Source organism: Oncorhynchus masou, unplaced genomic scaffold, assembly GCF_036934945.1.
Source record: "Oncorhynchus masou masou isolate Uvic2021 unplaced genomic scaffold, UVic_Omas_1.1 unplaced_scaffold_518, whole genome shotgun sequence".
Lineage (NCBI taxonomy): Eukaryota > Metazoa > Chordata > Actinopteri > Salmoniformes > Salmonidae > Oncorhynchus > Oncorhynchus masou.
Window position 1 is genome coordinate 217,221 of NW_027011585.1, and position 24,164 is coordinate 241,384.

The 24,164-nt window shown below is 40.0% G+C and overlaps 1 protein-coding gene across 1 annotated transcript; it reads right to left on the reverse strand.

Moving 5' to 3' along the window:
- Positions 1–15,165: 15,165 nt before the first annotated feature.
- On the reverse strand, positions 15,166–21,779 carry LOC135535813 (CD209 antigen-like protein E). The gene is made up of 6 exons (XM_064962242.1): positions 21,638–21,779; positions 18,312–18,413; positions 18,037–18,207; positions 17,782–17,924; positions 17,490–17,593; positions 15,166–15,402 (listed from the first exon to the last, which is right to left on the reverse strand). The coding sequence occupies exons 1-6, from the start codon at positions 21,777–21,779 to the stop codon at positions 15,246–15,248; spliced, it is 819 nt and encodes a 272-aa protein (XP_064818314.1). The 3' UTR covers positions 15,166–15,245.
- Between the last annotated feature and the right edge of the window lie 2,385 nt (positions 21,780–24,164).

Consider the following 24,164-nt stretch of genomic DNA (forward strand, 5'->3'; position numbering starts at 1 on the left):
TAACTCTGCTTCTTGTGATATCTCTGTCTCTGAGTCATCTGTGTGTCTCTGTCTGTGTGACTGCTGTAGGTGTTCAAATCAAATCAAATCAACGTTTATTTGTCAAGTGCGCCGAATACAACAGGTGAAGACCTTACTTACAGGCTCTAACCAATGGTGCAAAAAAAGGTGTGTGTGTGTTTGTGTAGGTAAGTAAAGAAATAAAACAACAGTAAAAATACATTTGAAAAAAGAGTAGCAAGGCTATATACAGACCTGATAATAAGGCTTATTGAGGTAGTATGTACATGTAGGTATCATTGTGACTATGCATATATAATTCTAGGAAAGTATCAACAAATGACACGGGTAGTTGTGGCTATGCTAATACAAAGAATTGAACAAGTTGGCATGCTGTGTCTGTGCGTGTGAGAGATTGTTACAGTGATTATTGTTAAACCGTTTTCTGCAGAACATTATAAATCAATCCATGTCTCAACATGGTCGTCTTGTCCAGAGTATATCTCAACACAGTCCTCCTGCCCAGGGAATGGTACTTACTATTTGTGATGATGGACAGGACACTATCATACCAGGAAGATATAGATCATAGAGGGGAAGTGGAGAACAAAGGCTAGCTGTTAACATAAACTCAGCAAAAAAGAAGCATCTCACTGTCAACTGCATTTATTTTCAGCAAACTTAACATGTGTAAATATTTGTATGAACATAACAAGATTCAACAACTGAGACATAAGCTGAACAAGTTCCACATACATGTGACTAACAGAAATGGAATAATGTGTCCCTGAACAAAGGGGGGTCAAAATCAAAAGTAACAGTCAGTGTCTGGTGTGGCCACCAGCTGCATTAAGTACTGCAGTGCAACTCTTCCTCATTGACTGCACCATAATTGCCAGTTCTTGCTAAGAGATGTTATCCCACTCTTCCACCAAGACACCTGCAAGTTCCTGGACAATTCTGGGTGGAATGGTCCTAGCCCTCACCCTCCGATCCAACAGGTCCCAGACGGGCTCAATAGGATTGGAATACGGGCTCTTTGCTGGCCCTGGCAGAACACTGGCATTCCTGTCTTGCAGAAAATCACGCACAAAACGAGCGGTATGGCTGCTGGCATTGTCATGTTGGAGGGTCATGACAGGATGAGCCTGCAGGAAGGTTACCACATGAGGGAGGAGTATGTCTTCCCTGTAACACACAGCGTATAGATTGCCTGCAATGACAACAAGCTCAGTCCGATGATGCTGTGACACACCGCCCCAGGCCATGACGGACCCTTCACCCCCAAATCGATCCCGCACAAGAGTACAGGCCTCGGTGTAACGCTCATTCCTTCGACGATAAACGCGAATCCGACCATCACCCCTGGTGAGACAAAACCGCGACTCGTCAGTGAAGAGCACTTTTTGCCAGTCCTGTCGGGTCCAGCAACGGTGGGTTTGTGCCCATAGGTGACGTTGTTGCCGGTGATGTCTGGTGAGGACCTGCCTTACAACAGGTCTGCAAGCCCTCAGTCCAGCCTCTCTCAGCCTATTGCGGACAGTCTGAGCACTGATGGAGGGATTGTGCATTCCTGGTGTAACTCGGGCAGTTGTTGTTGCCATCCTTTACCTGTCCCGCAGGTGTGATGTTCGGATGTACCAGTCCTGTGCAGGTGTTGTTACACGTGGTCTGCCACTGCGATGATGATCAGCTGTATGTCCTGTCTCCCTGTAGCGTTATCTTAGGTGTCTCACAATATGGACATTGCAATTTATTGTCCTGGTCACATCTGCAGTCTTCATGCCTCCTTGCAGCATGCCTGAGGCACGTTCACACAGATGAGCAGGGACCCTGGGCATCTTTCTTTACTCCCAAATATACATCAACATGTTCAGTAGGTCCAGGACTGTAATCATGGGTCATTATAATGTTCTTACAATATATTCAACACTACAAACTGCTCCAAGTGGATATTGAGGGTGGTTATGCTTAACCAGTGAGGATGAGGAGACAACATAAACCACCAGGGCTCTCCTCTCTCGCTATGAACCTAATTGGTTCAGGCGTTTTAAGTGACAGCTGGTTGAACCACTGAAAATATCAACTTCACTTCCCTCTTTTGGGACTCATTTAGGAGAACAACAGTCAAATATGAGCATTTGATATTGTTCTTATACGTAACTTGACCACAAAGACTGACTGTCAAAGATTATTAATTAACATCGTTACCGGAAGCTATAATGTCAGGAAAAAAGCAGGACATTTATTAATACAAACTAATACAAAATTTGTGTGCATGCGTTTGAGACAGAGATAGAGAGAGAGAAAGAGAGAGCGACAGAGACAGAGAGAGAATGAGGAAGCTGTGTGCACTGTGGTTTACAGAATGTGTTACAGCATGTTATCATGGTGATGTTAAAGCACTTTCTCACAAATCCAGGTCCGTTTGTTGCCACATGACAAGTCATTCCATGACTTTCGAGGACTCTGGTCTTTGTGTATCTCAGCACAGTCCTCGTCCCCATTTGGACCTATATTATCAGGCTGTTTGGAATACCAGGACCTACAGGGTTAACAACAGTCAGATATCATGGTTAATACCAGTACCTACAGGGTTAACAACAGTCAGATATCATGGTTAATACCAGTACCTACAGGGTTAAAAACAGTCAGATATCATGGTTAATACCAGTACCTACAGGGTGAACAACAGTCAGATATCATGGTTAATACCAGTACCTACAGGGTTAACAACAGTCAGATATCATGGTTAATACCAGTACCTACAGGGTTAACAACAGTCAGATATCATGGTTAATACCAGTACCTACAGGGTTAACAACAGTCAGATATCATGGTTAATACCAGTATCTACAGGGTTAACAACAGTCAGATATCATGGTTAATACCAGTATCTACAGGGTTAACAACAGTCAGATATCATGGTTAATACCAGTATCTACAGGGTTAACAACAGTCAGATATCATGGTTAACACCAGTACCTACAGGGTTAAAAACAGTCAGATATCATGGTTAATACCAGTACCTTCAGGGTTAACGACAGTCAGATATCATGGTTAATACCAGTACCTACAGGGTTAACGACAGTCAGATATCATGGTTAATACCAGTACCCAAGGGGTTAACAACAGTCAGATATCATGGTTAATACCAGTACCTACAGGGTTAACAACAGTCAGATATCATGGTTAATACCAGTACCTACAGGGTTAACGACAGTCAGATATCATGGTTAATACCAGTACCCAAGGGGTTAACAACAGTCAGATATCATGGTTAATACCAGTACCTACAGGGTTAACAACAGTCAGATATCATGGTTAATACCAGTACCCACAGGGTTAAAAACGGTCAGATATCATGGTTAACACCAGTACCTACAGGGTTAACAACAGTCAGATATCATGGTTAATACCAGTACCTACAGGGTAAACAGACAGTTATCATGGTTAATACCAGTACCTACAGGGTTAACAACAGTCAGATATCATGGTTAATACCAGTACCTACAGGGTTAAAAACGGTCAGATATCATGGTTAACACCAGTACCTACAGGGTTAAAAACGGTCAGATATCATGGTTAATACCAGTACCTTCAGGGTTAACGACAGTCAGATATCATGGTTAATACCAGTACCTACAGGGTTAACGACAGTCAGATATCATGGTTAATACCAGTACCCAAGGGGTTAACAACAGTCAGATATCATGGTTAATACCAGTACCTACAGGGTTAACAACAGTCAGATATCATGGTTAATACCAGTACCTACAGGGTTAACAACAGTCAGATATCATGGTTAATACCAGTACCTACAGGGTTAAAAACAGTCAGATATCATGGTTAATACCAGTACCTTCAGGGTTAAAAACAGTCATATCATGGTTAATACCAGTACCTACAGGGTTAACAACAGTCAGATATCATGGTTATAACCAGTACCTACAGGGTTAAAAACGGTCAGATATCATGGTTAATACCAGTACCTACAGGGTTAACGACAGTCAGATATCATGGTTAATACCAGTACCCAAGGGGTTAACAACAGTCAGATATCATGGTTAATACCACCAGGGTTAACCAGATATCAGGGTTAATACCAGTACCTACAGGGTTAACAACATATATCATGGTTAATACCAGTACCTACAGGGTTAAAACAGTCAGATATCATGGTTAATACCAGTACCTTCAGGGTTAACAACAGTCAGATATCATGGTTATTACCAGTACCAACAGGGTTAAAAACAGTCAGATATCACAGTTAGAACATCACCATCCTAAATAATATACAGAAATGTGTCATAGTTAATCGTCTTGACTGGTATCATCAGTGATAGTAACCAGTATAGAAAAAGGTTGAATGGAGCCTTATTGACAGATTAGTTATCATCTCTCACCTTGTGGTCAGTGGGGGTTCCATCCACCCATTTCCAGGTCCCCTCAATAACAGAATCGGTCAGACCAATCCAGACTCTCCTCTTGAGGTTGAAGACAAATTGTTGTTATTGAAAAAGATAAATATACTGTACATATAATTGTATGTTTGATCTCATCTAACCCCCCACACACACCTGTTCCTTATCACTGTTTATGATCACCAGGTCTGCTCCTCTCTCCAGACAGTCCTCTCTGCTCTCCTTCCAGGTTTTAGTCTCAGTAGACAGGAAGTACCAAATGGATTCAAACTTCTGCCAGCCAGCAGGACAGTTTTGTTCTTGAAGATGAAAACATGAATTTCCTTCAACTTAAAACACTGGATATTTTATGAAAGAATGCAGACACACGATAAAGTGTGTGGGATTAATGACAATGTACTACTGTATGTTTACTCACTGAGATTGGTAAACCTCCCATTAAGAAAAACTCTCTCAGTCTGTAGCTGGTCTCTCTCTTTAGTCAGGTTGTTGTTACTGGACTGTAGCTGGTCTCTCTCTTTAGTCAGGTTGTTGTAACTGGTCTGTAGCTGGACTCTCTCTTTAGTCAGGTTGTTGTAGCTGGTCTGTAGCTGGACTCTCTCTTTAGTCAGGGTGTTGTAACTGGACTGTAGCTGGACTCTCTCTTTAGTCAGGGTATTGTAACTGGACTGTAGCTGGACTCTCTCTTTAGTCAGGGTGTTGTAACTGGACTGTAGCTGGACTCTCTCTTTAGTCAGGGTATTGTAACTGGACTGTAGCTGGACTCTCTCTTTAGTCAGGGTATTGTAACTGGACTGTAGCTGGACTCTCTCTTTAGTCAGGGTATTGTAACTGGACTGTAGCTGGTCTCTCTCTTTAGTCAGGGTGTTGTAACTGGACTGTAGCTGGACTCTCTCTTTAGTCAGGGTGTTGTAACTGGACTGTAGCTGGACTCTCTTTTAGTCAGGGTGTTGTAACTGGACTGTAGCTGGACTCTCTCTTTAGTCAGGGTATTGTAACTGGACTGTAGCTGGACTCTTTAGTCAGGGTGTTGTAACTGGACTGTAGCTGGACTCTCTCTTTAGTCAGGGTGTTGTAACTGGACTGTAGCTGGACTCTCTCTTTAGTCAGGGTGTTGTAACTGGACTGTAGCTGGACTCTCTCTTTAGTCAGGTTGTTGTAACTGGTCTGTAGCTGGACTCTCTCTTTAGTCAGGGTATTGTAACTGGACTGTAGCTGGTCTCTCTCTTTAGTCAGGGTATTGTAACTGGACTGTAGCTGGTCTCTCTCTTTAGTCAGGTTGTTGTAACTGGACTGTAGCTGGTCTCTCTCTTTAGTCAGGTTGTTGTAACTGATCTGTAGCTGGTCTCTCTCTTTAGTCAGGTTGTTGTAACAGTCCTGTAGCTGTCCTCTCTCTGTTGAGTCGTGATGAAAAGCGACTCCATCTGTAAAAGGGAAAGTTAATCAAACATGTAACTAAAACACCATTAATGAGAAAGTATAATTTAGTTGGCTACTTAAGTCTCAGTAAAAACATACTAAACTTACAGTAGACAGACAGGCCTATGATCCCAGCCAGTAGGAGAACACACAGCAGCCCCAGACACACTGCAGCAACTCCAGAGGGTCTCTTCCACCACTGAACATGTACTGAATCACAAATGATTAAAGATCTTTGGTCATGTTTCATCCAGGATTGAGACAAATAAAGGTAGAGTTCTACAGGGTTGTCACACCTGTAATTTTGTGTGTGCTCATGTGTGTGTGTGTGTGTGCGTGTGTGTGTGTGTTTGTGTGTGTGTGTGTCTGTGTGTGTGTGTGTGTCTGTGTGGGTGTGTTCGTGCAATCTTACCAGATGCAACATCTCCATCTCTTATACTGGGCTTGAAGGCTCTTATGTTGGCATGTAATTGGCCATCAATGTCTGTGTTCTTCATTGCATCAGGCTCATCGTCTTCAAATCCATCTGAGTTTTCAAAGACTCCCTCTGACATCTTAACACACTGGTGGTCCAATACAGTAACTCCTACTTATCGCAACTCTAATATACGTCTGTATCTATGTGTTCGTTCTGGAATGTCCTGCATCTGTGTGACTAATTGTAGTGATACATGTTTTAAACTGTCAAATCAACACCACACTGGTCAACACGTGACTTGCACCTGCTCATCAGTATTAAACATGTGTTTCAACTGAAGTGATAATATAATACATGATATGACTCCCAACAGCCTCAGTTTGATAATATAATACATGATATGACTCCCACCAGCCTTAGTTTGATAATATAATACATGATATGATTCCCACCAGCCTTAGTTTGATAATATAATACATGATATGACTCCCACCAGCCTTCGTGTGATAATATAATACATGATATGACTCCCACCAGCCTTAGTTTGATATTATAATACATGATATGACTCCCACCAGCCTTTGTTTGATAATATAATACATGATATGACTCCCACCAGCCTTAGTGTGATAATATAGTACATGATATGACTCCCACCAGCCTTAGTTTGATAATATAATACATGATATGACTCCCACCAGCCTTAGTTTGATAATATAATACATGATATGACTCCCACCAGCCTTAGTGTGATAAAATAATACATGATATGACTCCCACCAGCCTTCGTGTGATAATATAATACATTATATGACTCCCACCAGCATTAGTTTGATAATATAATACACATGACTCCCACCAGCATTAGTTTGATAATATAATACACATGACTCCCACCAGCCTTAGTTTGATAATATAATACATGATATGACTCCCACCAGCCTTAGTTTGATAATATAATACATGATATGACTCCCACCAGTCTTAGTTTGATAATATAATACACATGACTCCCACCAGCATTAGTTTGATAATATAATACATGATATGATTCCCACCATCCTTAGTTTGATAATATAATACACATGACTCCCACCAGCATTAGTTTGATAATATAATACACATGACTCCCACCAGCCTTAGTTTGATAATATAATACATACCATCCTTAGTTTGATAATATAATACACATGACTCCCACCAGCATTAGTTTGATAATATAATACACATGACTCCCACCAGCCTTAGTTTGATAATATAATACATTATATGATTCCCACCAGCCTTAGTTTGATAATATAATACATGATATGACTCCCACCAGCCTTAGTTTGATAATTTAAACATGATATGACTCCCACCAGCCTTAGTTTGATAATATAATACATTATATGATTCCCACCAGCCTTAGTTTGATAATATAATACATGATATGACTCCCACCAGCCTTAGTTTGATAATATAATACATGATATGACTCCCAGCAGTCTTAGTTTGATAATATAATACACATGACTCCCACCAGCATTAGTTTGATAATATAATACATGATATGACTCCCACCATCCTTAGTTTGATAATATAATACATGATATGACTCCCACCAGCATTAGTATGATAATATAATACATGATATGTTTAGTATGATAATATAATACATGATATGACTCCCACCAGCCTTAGTTTGATAATATAATACTGACTCCCACCAAGAAATTAGTTTGATAATATAATACACATGACTCCCACCAGCATTAGTTTGATAATATAATACATGATATGACTCCCACCAGCCTTAGTTTGATAATATAATACATGATATGACTCCCACCAGCATTAGTTTGATAATATAATACAGACTCTTTAGTTTGATAATATAATACATGATATGACTCCCACCAGCCTTAGTTTGATAATATAATACCATGACTCCCACCAGCCTTAGTTTGATAATATAATACATGATATGACTCCCACCAGCCTTAGTTTTATAATATAATACAATGACTCCCACCAGCCTTAGTTTGATAATATAATACATGATATGACTCCCACCAGCCTTAGTTTGATAATATAATACACATGACTCCCACCAGCCTTAGTTTGATAATATAATACATGATATGACTCCCACCAGCCTTAGTTTGATAATATAATACATGATATGACTCCCACCAGCCTTAGTTTGATAATATAATACATGATATGACTCCCACCAGCCTTAGTTTGATAATATAATACATGATATGACTCCCACCAGCCTTAGTTTGATAATATAATACATGATATGACTCCCACCAGCATTAGTTTGATAATATAATACACATGACTCCCACCAGCATTAGTTTGATAATATAATACATGATATGACTCCCACCAGCCTTAGTTTGATAATATAATACACATGACTCCCACCAGCCTTAGTTTGATAATATAATACATGATATGACTCCCACCAGCCTTAGTTTTATAATATAATACACATGACTCCCACCAGCCTTAGTTTGATAATATAATACATGATATGACTCCCACCAGCCTTAATTTGATAATATAATACACATGACTCCCACCAGCCTTAGTTTGATAATATAATACATGATATGACTCCCACCAGCCTTAGTTTTATAATATAATACACATGACTCCCACCAGCCTTAGTTTGATAATATAATACATGATATGACTCCCACCAGCCTTAGTTTGATAATATAATACATGATATGACTCCCACCAGTCTTAGTTTGATAATATAATACACATGACTCCCACCAGCATTAGTTTGATAATATAATACATGATATGATTCCCACCATCCTTAGTTTGATAATATAATACACATGACTCCCACCAGCATTAGTTTGATAATATAATACACATGACTCCCACCAGCCTTAGTTTGATAATATAATACATGATATGATTCCCACCATCCTTAGTTTGATAATATAATACACATGACTCCCACCAGCATTAGTTTGATAATATAATACACATGACTCCCACCAGCCTTAGTTTGATAATATAATACATTATATGATTCCCACCAGCCTTAGTTTGATAATATAATACATGATATGACTCCCACCAGCCTTAGTTTGATAATATAATACATGATATGACTCCCACCAGCCTTAGTTTGATAATATAATACATTATATGATTCCCACCAGCCTTAGTTTGATAATATAATACATGATATGACTCCCACCAGCCTTAGTTTGATAATATAATACATGATATGACTCCCAGCAGTCTTAGTTTGATAATATAATACACATGACTCCCACCAGCATTAGTTTGATAATATAATACATGATATGACTCCCACCAGCCTTAGTTTGATAATATAATACATGATATGACTCCCACCAGCATTAGTATGATAATATAATACATGATATGACTCCCACCAGCATTAGTATGATAATATAATACATGATATGACTCCCACCAGCCTTAGTTTGATAATATAATACACATGACTCCCACCAAGAAATTAGTTTGATAATATAATACACATGACTCCCACCAGCATTAGTTTGATAATATAATACATGATATGACTCCCACCAGCCTTAGTTTGATAATATAATACATGATATGACTCCCACCAGTCTTAGTTTGATAATATAATACACATGACTCCCACCAGCCTTAGTTTGATAATATAATACATGATATGACTCCCACCAGTCTTAGTTTCTTAATATAATACACATGACTCCCACCAACCTTAGTTTGATAATATAATACACATGACTCCCACCAGCATCCGTTTGATAATATAATACACATGACTCCCACCAGCCTTAGTTTGATAATATAATACACATGACTACAACCAGCCTTAGTTTGATAATATAATACACATGACTCCCACCAGCATTAGTATGATAATATAATACATGATATGACTCCCACCAGCCTTAGTTTGATAATATAATACATGATATGACTCCCACCAGCCTTAGTTTGATAATACAATACACATGACTCCCACCAGCCTTAGTTTGATAATATAATACATGATATGACTCCCACCAGCCTTAGTTTGATAATATAATACACATGACTCCCACCAGCATTAGTATGATAATAAAATACACATGACTCCCACCAGCCTTAGTTTGATAATATAATACACATGACACCCACCAGCCTTAGTTTGATAATATAATACATGATATGACTCCCACCAGCCTTAGTTTTATAATATAATACACATGACTCCCACCAGCCTTAGTTTGATAATATAATACATGATATGACTCCCACCAGCCTTAGTTTGATAATATAATACATGATATGACTCCCACCAGCCTTAGTTTGATAATATAATACACATGACTCCCACCAGCATTAGTTTGATAATATAATACACATGACTCCCACCAGCCTTAGTTTGATAATATAATAGACATGACTCCCACCAGCCTTAGTTTGATAATATAATACATGATATGACTCCCACCAGCCTTTGTTTGATAATATAATACACATGACTCCCACCAGCCTTAGTTTGATAATATAATACACATGACTCCCACCAGCCTTAGTTTGATAATATAATACATGTATTGACTCCCACCAGTCTTAGTTTGATAATATAATACATGATATGACTCCCACCAGCCTTAGTTTGATAATATAATACATGATATGACTCCCACCAGCCTTAGTTTGATAATATAATACATGATATGACTCCCACCAGCCTTAGTTTGATAATATAATACACATGACTCCCACCAGCCTTAGTTTGATAATATAATACATGTATTGACTCCCACCAGTCTTAGTTTGATAATATAATACATGATATGACTCCCACCAGCCTTAGTTTGATAATATAATACATGATATGACTCCCACCAGCCTTAGTTTGATAATATAATACATGATATGACTCCCACCAGCCTTAGTTTGATAATATAATACATGATATGACTTCCACCAGTCTTAGTTTGATAATATAATTTGAAGCCTTAGTTTGATAATATAATACATGATATGTGTTAGTTTGATAATATAATACATGATACACTCTCTGTTCTCTAGTTTGAAGAGTTATTCTGTGTGTATGTGTTGTGTCTTGTGTGTGTGGATGTGTGTGGATGCTTGTGTGCTCGTGTAAGTGCCTCAGATCTAACCTCTGTTGTTTTCAGGTCACTCTATTTTATTAATCCAATCACATCCAATCAGGAAGCTGGTACTCCTGCTGGGGCATTGTTTCTGTAAGGGATTACTTCCATTGACGGAGAGGCGGACCAAAGCGCAGCGTGGTTATTTTGAATCATGTTTTAATAAATCACTTCACATGAACAAACTAACAAAAACAAGAAACGTGAAAACCCAAAACAGTCCTATCTGATGCAAACACAGAGACAAGAATAATCACCCACCAACACACAGTGAAACCCAGGCGACTTAAGTATGATTCTCAATCAGAGACAACTAATGACACCTGCCTCTGATTGAGAACCATACTAGGCCGAAACATAGAAATACCCAAATCATAGAAAAATGAACATAGACTGCCCACCCCAACTCACGCCCAACTCACGCACTGACCATGTTCCTAATGAAAACTATTAATACAAGTATTTTACAGAGTAAAGTCCCACTGGGCAGAAACGTCAATACAATGTTAATTGCACATTGGTTCAGCGTAATTTTATTGAAATGAAATGGGGTTAAAGTTGATTTTGTGGGTCTTCTAAAAACCCCCACCATTGATTATGTTGTTACTAATTTGCTTTCGTGCCATTGTACTTTTGCTCACTGTATAGCTGAGTATTGAGGCCTCTGTCTGTGTCGAGCTCTCTGCCAAAACCCGCCGCCCAGCATCTGTGAGGAAAGGTGAGAAAAGGGACTGTGGGTGATAGCGAGACAGAGAGAGACAGTGTCTGTTTTTCTCTAAAACAAGGGCAGATTTGCATACTGCTGAGACAGGTTCTGAGAAACCGTGTGTTAAGAATAACTTTAGCTGCACATGCAGGTTTTGACATAGGAGATCGCACCATAAGGTCTGATCTCGGGTATAAAAGATGCCGTCTTTCTTTTGTTCGGGGCAGAACTCAGGAGAGACATCAGTTGCATGTCTGATGTTTGATCTTTGACTTCTGTCTACGGCTGTATTCTAATTAAAATATCTCTATTTTATATATGCACATTTTAAGTATTCCTTATCTGTTATGTAAATAACGGAGCCCAAAAAAGTGTAACCAACACAACCATTAACATAATAACTATGGGAAATAATAGAGAAAGGGGAGAGAGACTCTCTCTCTCTCTCTCTCTCTCTCTCACTCTTTCTCTCTCTCTCCCTCTCTCTTTCTCTCTCTCATCCCTCTCTCTTCTCTCTCTCTCTCTCTCTCTCTCTCCTTTCTCACCTCTCACCTCCCTCTCTCTCTCTCTCTCTCCTTTCTCACCTCTCACCTCCCTCTCTCTCTCAACTCTCTCTCTCTTCTCTATCACCTCCCTGCCTTCCTCCCTATCACCTCTTCCTCTCTGCTGTTTATGATCACCAGGATTGCTGCTCTCTTCAGACAGGTTTTCTTCTTAGTAGAGAGGAAATACAAACTGTAGTCAAGGTTTCCCCATCCCTTTTGAAAATGCTGCTCAGTTGTAGAGCAAAGGTGTACACATCGAGAAACATAGCCAGTATCTTCATACTCATTGATATATAATATAACCCATTGATATATATTTACTGTTTATTTTACTTATAATTTATCACAGATTATATCTCACAAAAATCTTTGCCTGAATATGGCCTTTCTCTTGAGTCAGGATGTTGTAGCTGGTCTGTAACTGGTCTCTCTCTAGTCAGGTTGTTGTATCTGTTCTTTAACTGGTCTCTTTCTTTAGTCATGTTGTTGTATCTGGTCTGTAGCTGGTCTCTCTCTTCAGTCAGGTTGTTGTATTTGGTCTGTAACTGGTCTCTCTCTTCAGTCAGGTTGTTGTATTTGGTCTGTAACTGGTCTCTCTCTTCAGTCAGGTTGTTGTATCTGGTCTGTAGCTGGTCTCTTTCTGCAGTTGTGTTAGTATTATAAAGGGAAAAACTCTGGTTGTTCCTTTTATCCTCAGAATCTGTGATGTCTCTGTTATCTACAAAGCATAAACACATAGTTATTAGGTAAAACACCTGGTAAATAGGCTTAGTAACCAGCACTTCTTACAACTAGGTGATAATCAATGAACTTGGACACAAACTCACAGTAGACAGACAGGCCTATGATCCCAGCCAGTAGAAGACGCAGCAGCCCCAGAAATACTGCAGCAACTAGAAAGGGTCTCTTCCCTGAGACGTTTACGTTGTTTGTGTTTGTGTTTGTGTGTGTGTGTGTGTGTTACCTGAGTGCTTGTCTCCTGGTCCATTATTAGGAGCAGTGTCTGACTCTTGGTGCTGGTCTCACCGTCTCTCAGGGTGTCTGCACTGACGTGATATCCACAATCCTCTCCTCCATCTCACCTCTGTCAAACTTGACCTTCTTGTTCCCATCTGGTTCAGCATAGATGACGTTTGACATCTTTAACAATGCCTGGGTCTTTCTTTCTATGTAGGTCTACTATACATTAAGTCTCTGCTTCTAGAATTAATGTGGTGGTCTTCCAACATGGCCACCAGGAGGCGTCGTACGTCAACTGCAAGCCCTCTATACGTTAAGTCTCTGCTTCTTGTGATATCTCTGTCTCTGAGTCATCTGTGTGTCTCTGTCTGTGTGACTGCTGTCGGTGTTAACTCTAGGGAATTATCAACAAAATGACACGGGTAGTTGTGGCTATGCTAATACAAAAATAGAACAAGTTTGCATACTAGTGTGCGTACTTGTGTGTATACTTGTGTCCGTGCGTGTGTATGTGTCTGTGCATATGTATGTGTATGTGTGTGTGTGTGTGTGTGAGAGAGATTGTTACAGTGGTTATTGTTAAACCATTTTCTGCAGAACAATATAAATCATTCCATGTCTCTACATGGTCATCTTGTCCAGAGTATATCTCAACACAGTCCTCCTGCCCAGGGAATGGTACTTGCTATTTGTGATGATGGACAGGACACTGTCATACCAGGAAGATATAGATCATAGAGGGGAAGTGGAGAACAAAGACTAGCTGTTAACATATATTAAATATCATATGTAACAGCCCCAAGATAATTCAGGGAGTTTCCAGAACTCCTCCTTCCTTTCACCTTTCTGCTGATTTGGACCCTCTGTTTACTCCCAAATATACATCAACATGTTCAGGAGGACCAGGACTACAAACATGGGTCATTATAATGTCCAGACAATAGATGTGACACTACAAAATGCTCCAAGTGGATATTGAGGGTGGGTATGCTTAACCAGTGAGGATCAACCTGATTGGTTGAAGAGTTTTTGAGTGATAGCTGGTTGAACCACTGAAAATATCCACTTCCCTTCGCTCTTTTGGGACCCATTTCGGGGAACAACAATCAAATATGAGCATTTGATATTGTGCTTGACAACAGACTGACTGTCAAAGATTTTTAGGTAACATCCTTTGATATCTCTACTACACTCATTGATTGGTGATACAGTCACCTCCTATACAGTGTATGTAATGGTGGTTTGGTACTGTTGAGAATGTCATCACCAGGCCTAAATTGGAGCATGTAAATATCTGCAGAATATATTTGAATTGGAAGTTATGTGAATGCACAAAGTCAAATGTACTGAACTCATGTTGAACCTGATGATATGTGAAACATAACTACTGGTACACAGGAAGTTACAAACAGGAAATAAGTAGGACATTTATTAATATGATACTACAAACAAATACAACAATAGGTGTTTGTGTGTGTGTGTGTGTGTGTGTGTGTGCGTGCGTGCAGGTGTGTGTGCGTGTGTGTGAATGAGGGTGTGTGACGGTGTGTGTGTGAGAGAGAGAATGAAGGAGAAAGTTGAGTGTACTGTAGGCTACTGTATGTGTTACAGTAGGTTGTCATGGTGATGTTAAAGCATTTTCTCACAAACCCAGGTGAGTCTGCTGCGACATGATATGTCATTCCATGACTTTCGAGAACTCTGTTCTTTATGTATCTGAACACAGTCCTCCTCACCATATTCTGTTTTGCCACCACCATTATCAGGCTGATGTGAAGACCAGTACCTACAGGGTGAACAACAGTCAGATATCATGGTTAATACCAGTACCTACAGGGTTAAAAACAGTCAGATATCATGGTTAATACCAGTACCTACAGGGTTAAACACAGTCAGATATCATGGTTAATACCAGTACCTACAGGGTAAACAGACAGATATCATGGTTAATACCAGTACCTACAGGGTTAAACACAGTCAGATATCATGGTTAATACCAGTACCTACAGGGTGAACAACAGTCAGATATCATGGTTAATACCAGTACCTACAGGGTTAACAACATTCAGATATTATGGTTAATACCAGTACCTACAGGGTTAACAACAGTCAGATATTACGGTTAATACCAGTACCTACAGGGTTAACAACAGTCAGATATTATGGTTAATACCAGTACCTACAGGGTAAACAGACAGATATCATGGTTAGAACATCACAATCCTAAATAATGCACAGAAATGTTTCAGTTTAAATTCAACTTTGTTGACTGCTGCCATTAATGACAATAACCTGTATAGATAAAGGTTGAATGAACTGAAAATTGGCCCTTTATTGTCAGAGTAGTTATCATCTCTCACTCTGTGGTCAGTGTTTGTCTATCAGTTGAGTATGGAGAACCTAGAGTATGAACAACACAGAGTCCTACTCCTTACACTGTGGTCAGTGTTATTATAATAGTAGTGTATTACCTTGGGTTGATCAGTGTTATTACAGCAGTAGTGTATTACCTTGGGGTGGTCAGTGTTATTATAGCAGTAGTGTATTACCTTGGGGTGGTCAGTGTTATTATAGCAGTAGTATATTACCTTGGGTTGGTCAGTGTTATTATAGCAGTAGTATATTACCTTGGGGTGGTCAGTGTTATTATAGCAGTAGTATATTACCTTGGGTTGGTCAGTGTTATTATAACAGTAGTAAATTACCTTGGGTTGGTCAGTGTTATTAGAGCAGTAGTATATTACCTTGGGTTGGTCAGTGTTATTATAGCAGTAGTATATTACCTTGGTGGTCAGTGTTATTAGAGTAGTAGTATATTACCTTGGGTTGGTCAGTGTTATTAGAGTAGTAGTATATTACCTTGCGGTGGTCAGTGTTATTAGAGCAGTCGTATATTACCTTGGGTTGGTCAGTGTTATTAGAGCAGTAGTATATTACCTTGGGTTGGTCAGTGTTATTAGAGCAGTAGTATATTACCTTGGGTTGGTCAGTGTTATTATAGCAGTAGTATATTACCTTGGGTTGGTCAGTGTTATTAGAGTAGTAGTATATTACCTTGGGTTGATCAGTGTTATTATAGCAGTAGTATATTACCTTGGGTTGGTCAGTGTTATTACAGCAGTAGTATAATACCTTGGGGTGGTCAGTGTTATTATAGCAGTAGTGTATTACCTTGGGGTGGTCAGTGTTATTATAGCAGTCGTATATTACCTTGGGTTGGTCAGTGTTATTAGAGAAGTAGTATATTACCTTGGGTTGGTCAGTGTTATTATAGCAGTAGTGTATTACCTTGGGGTGGTCAGTGTTATTATAACGGTAGTATATTACCTTGGGGTGGTCAGTGTTATTATAGTAGTAGTATATTACCTTGGGTTGGTCAGTGTTATTATAACAGTAGTATATTACCTTGGGTTGGTCAGTGTTATTATAGCAGTAGTATATTACCTTGGGTTGGTCAGTGTTATTATAGCAGTAGTATATTACCTTGGGTTGGTCAGTGTTATTATAGCAGTAGTATATTACCTTGGGTTGGTCAGTGTTATTATAGCAGTAGTATATTACCTTGGGTTGGTCAGTGTTATTAGAGCAGTAGTATATTACCTTGGTTTGGTCAGTGTTATTATAGCAGTAGTATATTACCTTGGGTTGGTCAGTGTTATTATAGCAGTAGTATATTACCTTGGGTTGGTCAGTGTTATTAGAGCAGTAGTATATTACCTTGGTTTGGTCAGTGTTATTATAGCAGTAGTATATTACCTTGGGTTGGTCAGTGTTATTATAGCAGTAGTATATTACCTTGGGGTGGTCAGTGTTATTAGAGCAGTAGTATATTACCTTGAGGTGGTCAGTCTTATTACAGCAATAGTATATTACCTTGGGTTGGTCAGTGGGGTGCTGTCCACCCATTTCCAGGTCCCCTCAGTAACAGAGTCAGTCAGACCAATCCAGACTCCCTTGTTGAGGTTGAAGAGAAACTCCTGTTGTTGAGAAGGATAAATATTTATGCGTATATGTTTGATCATATTTACCACCTGCACACCCAGAGCTTCTCCCCCACTCACTCACTCACTGACTCACTCACTCACTCACTCACTCACTCACTCACTCACTCACTCACTCACTCACTCACTCACTCACTCACTCACTCACTCACTCACTCACTCACCTGTTCCTTATCACTGTTTATGATCACCAGGTCTGCTCCTCTCTCCAGACAGTCCTCTCTGCTCCCCTTCCAGGTTTTAGTCTCAGTAGACAGGAAGTACCAACTGGATTCAAACTTCTGCCAGCATTCAGGACAGGTTTGTCCTACAAGATGAAATCATGAATTTCCTTCATCTTTTCACACTGGATAAAATAATACAGACACACGATAAAGTGTGTGCGATTAATGAAAATGTAATACTGTAGGTTTACTCACTGAGATTGGAAAGCCTCTCGCTAAGAAAAACTTTCTCAGTCTGTAGCTGGTCTCTCTCTTTAGTCAGGTTGTTGTAACGGGTCTGTAGCTGGTCTCTCTCTTTAGTCAGAAGGCTGTTGCTGTCCTGTAGCTGGTCTATCTCTGTTGAGTCGTGATGATCAATGACTCCATCTGTAAAAGGGAAAAGTTCATCAAACATGTAACTAAAACACCATTAATGAGTAAGTATAATTTAGTAGGCTACTTAAGTCTCAGTAAAAACATACTAAACTTACAGTAGACAGACAGGCCTATGATCCCAGCCAGTAGGAGAACACACAGCAGCCCCAGACACACTGCAGCAACTCCAGAGGGTCTCTTCCACCACTGAACATGTACTGAATCACAAATTATTAAAGATCTTTGGTTATGTGTTTTACTGTATCATCCAGGATTGAGACAAATAAAGCTATTGCACTACAGGGAAATCTCACCTGTTTAATGTGTGTTTTTATGTGTTTTCCTTATTTGTAACTTTTTTGTACATAATGTTTCTGCAACCATATCTTACGGCAAAGAAGAACTTCTCGATATCAGGACAGCGATCACTCACCTCGGCTTAGACAATGATTTTTTCTACAACAAAGATGACACAAGACATTCTCCAAACACCCCAAGACCGTCATCCCCGTTATTTGCAAGAGGAAGCAACGCAGGTACGGAGGGCAAAGAGCCGGATGCCTGGTCAGGACACGGCGAAGGCGACTGGGAAAGCTGCCGCTACCGTCAATACTACTCGCCAACGTGCAATCATTGGACAATAAATTATACGAGGTATTATCACAAATATCCTACCAACGGGACATCAGAAACTGTAATATCCTATGTTTCACGGAATCGTGGCTGAATGACGACATGGATATTCAGCTAACGGGATACACGCTGCACCGGCAGGATAGAACAGCACACTCCGGTATGACGAGGGGGGGATGGGGGACGGTCTGTGCATGTTTGTAAACAACAGCTGGTGTACGAAATCTAAGGAAGTCTCTAGATTTTGCTCGCCTGAAGTAGAGTATATTGTGATAAATTGCAGGCCACACTACTTGCCTAGAGTGTTTTCAGCTATACTTTTCATGGCTGTTTATTTACCACCACAGACAGATGCTGACATTAAGACAGCACTTAGTCAGCTGTATTAAGGAAATAAGCAAACATCAAACCACTCACCAAGAGGCGGCGCTCCTAGTGGCTGGAGACTTTAATGCAGGGAAACTTAAATCAGTTCTACCAAATTTCTATCAACATGTTAAATGTGCAACCAGAGGGAAAACATTCTAGATCACCTGTACTCCCCACACAGAGACGCATACAAAGCTCTCCCTCGCCCTCCATTTGGTAAATGGAACATGTTCCGGGATTCTTCCGATAGCATTGAGAAGTACACCACATCAGTCACTGGCTTTATCAATAAGTGCTTCGAGGACGTGCTCCCCACAGTGAATGTACGTACATACCCCAACCAGAAGCCATGGATTACAGGCAACATTCGCGCTGAACTAAAGGGTTGTGCTTCTGCTTTCAAGGTGTGGGACTCTAACTGGGAAGCTTACAAGAAATCCTGCTATGCCCTGCAAAGAACCATCAAACAGGTAAAGCGCAAATGCAGGGCTAAGATTGAATCATACTACACCAGCTCCGACGCTCGTCTTATGTGGCAGGGCTTGCAAACTATTACAGACTACAAAGGGAAGCACAGCTGCGAGCTGCCCAGTGACACAAGCCTACCAGATGAGCTAAATCAGTTCTATGATCGCGTCGAGGCAAGCAACACTGAGGCATGCATGAGAGCATCAGCTGTTCCGGACGACTGTGTGATCACACTCTCTGTAGCTGACGTAAGTAAGACCTTTAAACAGGTCAACATACACAAGGCTGTGGGGCAAGATGAATTACCAGGACGTGTGCTCCGGGCATGTGCCGTAGCACTCACGTCCGTAGCCATGAAGTGCTTTGAAAGGTTGGTAGTGGCTCACATCAACACCATTATCTCAGAAACCCTAGACCCACTCCAATTTCCAATTTGCATACCGCCCAAACAGATCCACAGATGATACAATCTCTATTGCACTCCACACTGCCCTTTCCCACCTGGACAAAAGATATACTTATGTGAGAATGCTATTCATTGACTACAGCTCAGCGTTCTACACCATAGTACACTAAAAGCTCATCACTAAGCTAAGGATCCTGGGACTAAACACCTCCCTCTTCAACTGGATCCTGGACTTCCTGACGGGCCGCCCCCAGGTGGTGAGGGTAGGTAGCAACACATCTGCCACGCTGATCCTCAACACTGGAGCGCCACAGTGGTGGGTGCTCAGTCACCTCCTGTATTCCCTGTTCACCCACAACTGCATTGCAAAGCACGACTCAAACACCATCATTAAGTTTGCAGACGACACAACAGTGGTAGACCTGATCACAGACAACGACGAGACAGCCTATAGGGAGGAGGTCAGAGACCTGGCCGTGTGGTGCCAGAATAACAACCTATCCCTCAATGTTGCCAAGACTAAGAAGATGATTGTGGACTACAGGAAAAGGAGCACCGAGCACACCCCCATTCTCATCAACGTGGCTGTAGTGTAACAACAAACTAGAATGGTACAAACACACCATAACAGTCGTGAAGAGGGCACGACAAAGCCTATTCCCCCTCAGGAAACTTAAAATATTTGGCATGGGTCCTCAGATCCTCAAAAGGTTCTGCAGCTGCAACATCGAGAGCATCCTGACTGGTTGCATCACTGCCTGGTACGGCAATTACTCGAACTCTGACCGCAAACTCTGCCTCTGACTGCGTACAGCCCAGTACATCACTGGAGCTAGCTACCTGCCATCCAGGACCTCTACCTGCCATCCAGAACCTCTACACCAGGCGGTGTCAGAGGAAGGCCTATTACCGCATGCAAGCAGTACCGGAGTACTGCTTGCAAGTCTAGGACAAAAAGACTTCTCAACAGTATTTAGCCCCAAACCATAAGACTCCTGAACAGGTAATCATATGGCTACCCGGACTATTTGCTTTGTATGCCCCAACCAACCCCCCAAACCTTATTTTTATGCTGCTGCTACTCTCTGTTTATCGTATATACATAGTCACTTGAACGTTCATGTATATACTACCTCAATTGGGCCGACCAACCAGTGCTCCAGCACATTGGCTAACCGGGCTATCTGCGTTGTGTCCCTCCACCCACCACATGCTAACCCCTCTTTTACGCTACTGCTACTCTCTGTTCATCATATATGCATAGTCACTTTAACCATATCTACATGTACATACTACCTCAACCAGCCTGACTATCCGGTGTCTGTATGTAGCCTCTCTACTTTTATAGCATTGCTACTGTATATAGCCAGTCTTTTTACTGTTGTTTTATTTCTTTACCTACCTATTGTTCACCTAACACCTTTTTTGCACGATTGGTTAGATCCTGTAAGTAAGCATTTCACTGTAAGGTCTACACCTGTTGTATTCGGCGCACGTGACAAATAAACTTTGATTTGATTTATGTAAAGTATGTGTGTGTGTGTGTGTGTGTTCTTGCAATCTTACCTGAAGCAACAACTCCATCTCTTGTACTGGACTTGAAGGCTCTTACGTTGGCATATAATTGGCCATCAATGTCTGTGTTCTTCATTACATCAGGCTCATCGTCTTCAAAACCATCTGAGTTTTGATAGACTCCCTCTGACATTATAACACACTTGTGATCAAGTACAGTAACTTCTACTTCTTACATCAGCTCTAATATGCATCTGTAGCTGTGTCTTCTCCATGCAATGTCCTGTCTCTGTGTGAATTATAGAAGGGAAACTCTTTATCAGTCAACCACAGTCAGACACCACGTGACTCCCACCAGTATTAGTTCGATAATATAATACATGATATGACTCCCAACAGCCTTAGTTTGATAATATAATACATGATATGACTCCCAACAGCCTTAGTTCGATAATATAATACATGATATGACTCCCACCAGTATTAGTTCGATAATATAATACATGATATGACTCCCACCAGTATTAGTTCGATAATATAATACATGATATGACTCCCACCAGTATTAGTTCGATAATATAATACATGATATGACTCCCACCAGCCTTAGTTTGATAATATAATACATGATATGACTCCCACCAGCCTTAGTTTGATGATATAATACATGTATTGACTCCCAACAGCCTTAGTTTGATAATATTTTACATGACATGACTCGAACCAGTCTTAGTGTGAAAATACACCACATGACATGACTCCCACCAGTCTTAGTTTGATAATAAACGACATGATATGACTCCCACCAGTTTTAGTTTGAAAATATGCTACATTATATGACTCACACCAGACTTGGTTTGATAATATAATGCGTGATATGACTCCGACCATCTTTAGTTTGATAATATACCACATGATATGACTCCCACCAGCCATAGTTTGATAATATACGACATGATATGACTCCCACTAGCCTTAGTTTGATAATACAATACATGGAATGTCTCCCACCAGCCTTAGTTTGATAATATACTACTTGATATGACTCCCACCACTTTTAGTTTGATTAAAAAAATACATGATATGACTCCCACCAGCCTTAGTTTAATAATATAATGCGTGATATGACTCCGACAATCTTTAGTTTGATAAAAAAAATACATGATATAACTCCCACCAGCCTTAGTTTAATAATATAATGCGTGATATGACTCCGACCATCTTTAGTTTGATAATATACCACATGATATGACTCCCACCAGCCATAGTTTGATAATATACAACATGATATGACTCCCACCAGCCTTAGTTTGATAATATACTACTTGATATGACTCCCACCACTTTTAGTTTGATTAAAAAAATACATGATATGACTCCCACCAATCTTAGAATTATAATATACTACATGATATGACTCCCACCAGCCTTAGTTTAATAATATAACACTTGCTATGACTCCCACCATATTTAGTTTGATAATATACAACATGACATGTCTCCCACAAGTCTTAGTTTGATAATACAATACATGATATGACTCCCACCAGCCTTAGTTTGATAATATACAACATGACATGTCTCCCACAATTCTAAGTTTGATAATATAATACATGATATGACTCCCACCAGTCTTAGTTTGATAAGACAATACATGATATGACTCCCACCAGCCTTAGTTTGATAATATACAACATGACATGTCTCCCACAATTCTAAGTTTGATAATATAATACACATGACTCCCACCAGTCTTAGTTTGATAAGACAATACATGATATGACTCCCACCAGCCTTAGTTTGATAATATACTACATGATATGACTCCCACCAGCCTTAGTGTGATAATATACAACATGACGTCTCCCACAAGTCTTAGTTTGATAATACAATACATGATATGACTCCCACCAGCCTTAGTTTGATAATATACAACATGACATGTCTCCACACAATTCTAAGTTTGATAATATACTACATGATATGACTCCCACCAGCCTTAGTTTGATAATATACTACATGATATGACTCCCACCAGCCTTAGTGTGATAATATACAACATGACGTCTCCCACAAGTCTTAGTTTGATAATACAATACATGATATGACTCCCACCAGTCTTAGTGTGATAATATACGACATGATATGACTCCCACCAAACTTAGTTTGATAATACAATACATGATATGACTCCCACCAGCCTTAGTTTGATAATATACTACATGACATGACTCCCACCAGCCTTAGTGTGATAATATACGACATGATATGACTCCCACCAAACTTAGTTTGATAATACAATACATGATATGACTCCCACCAGCCTTAGTTTGATAATATACAACATGACATGTCTCCCACCACCCTTAGTTTGATAATATAATATATGATATGACTCCCACCAAACTTAGTTTGATAATATAATACATGATATGACTCCCACCAGCCTTAGTTTGATAATAAACTACAAATGACTCCCTGCAGCCTTAGTTTGATAATACACCACATGACATGACTCCCACCAGTCTTAGTTTGATAATAAACTACATGATTTGACTCCCACTAGCCTTAGTTTGAT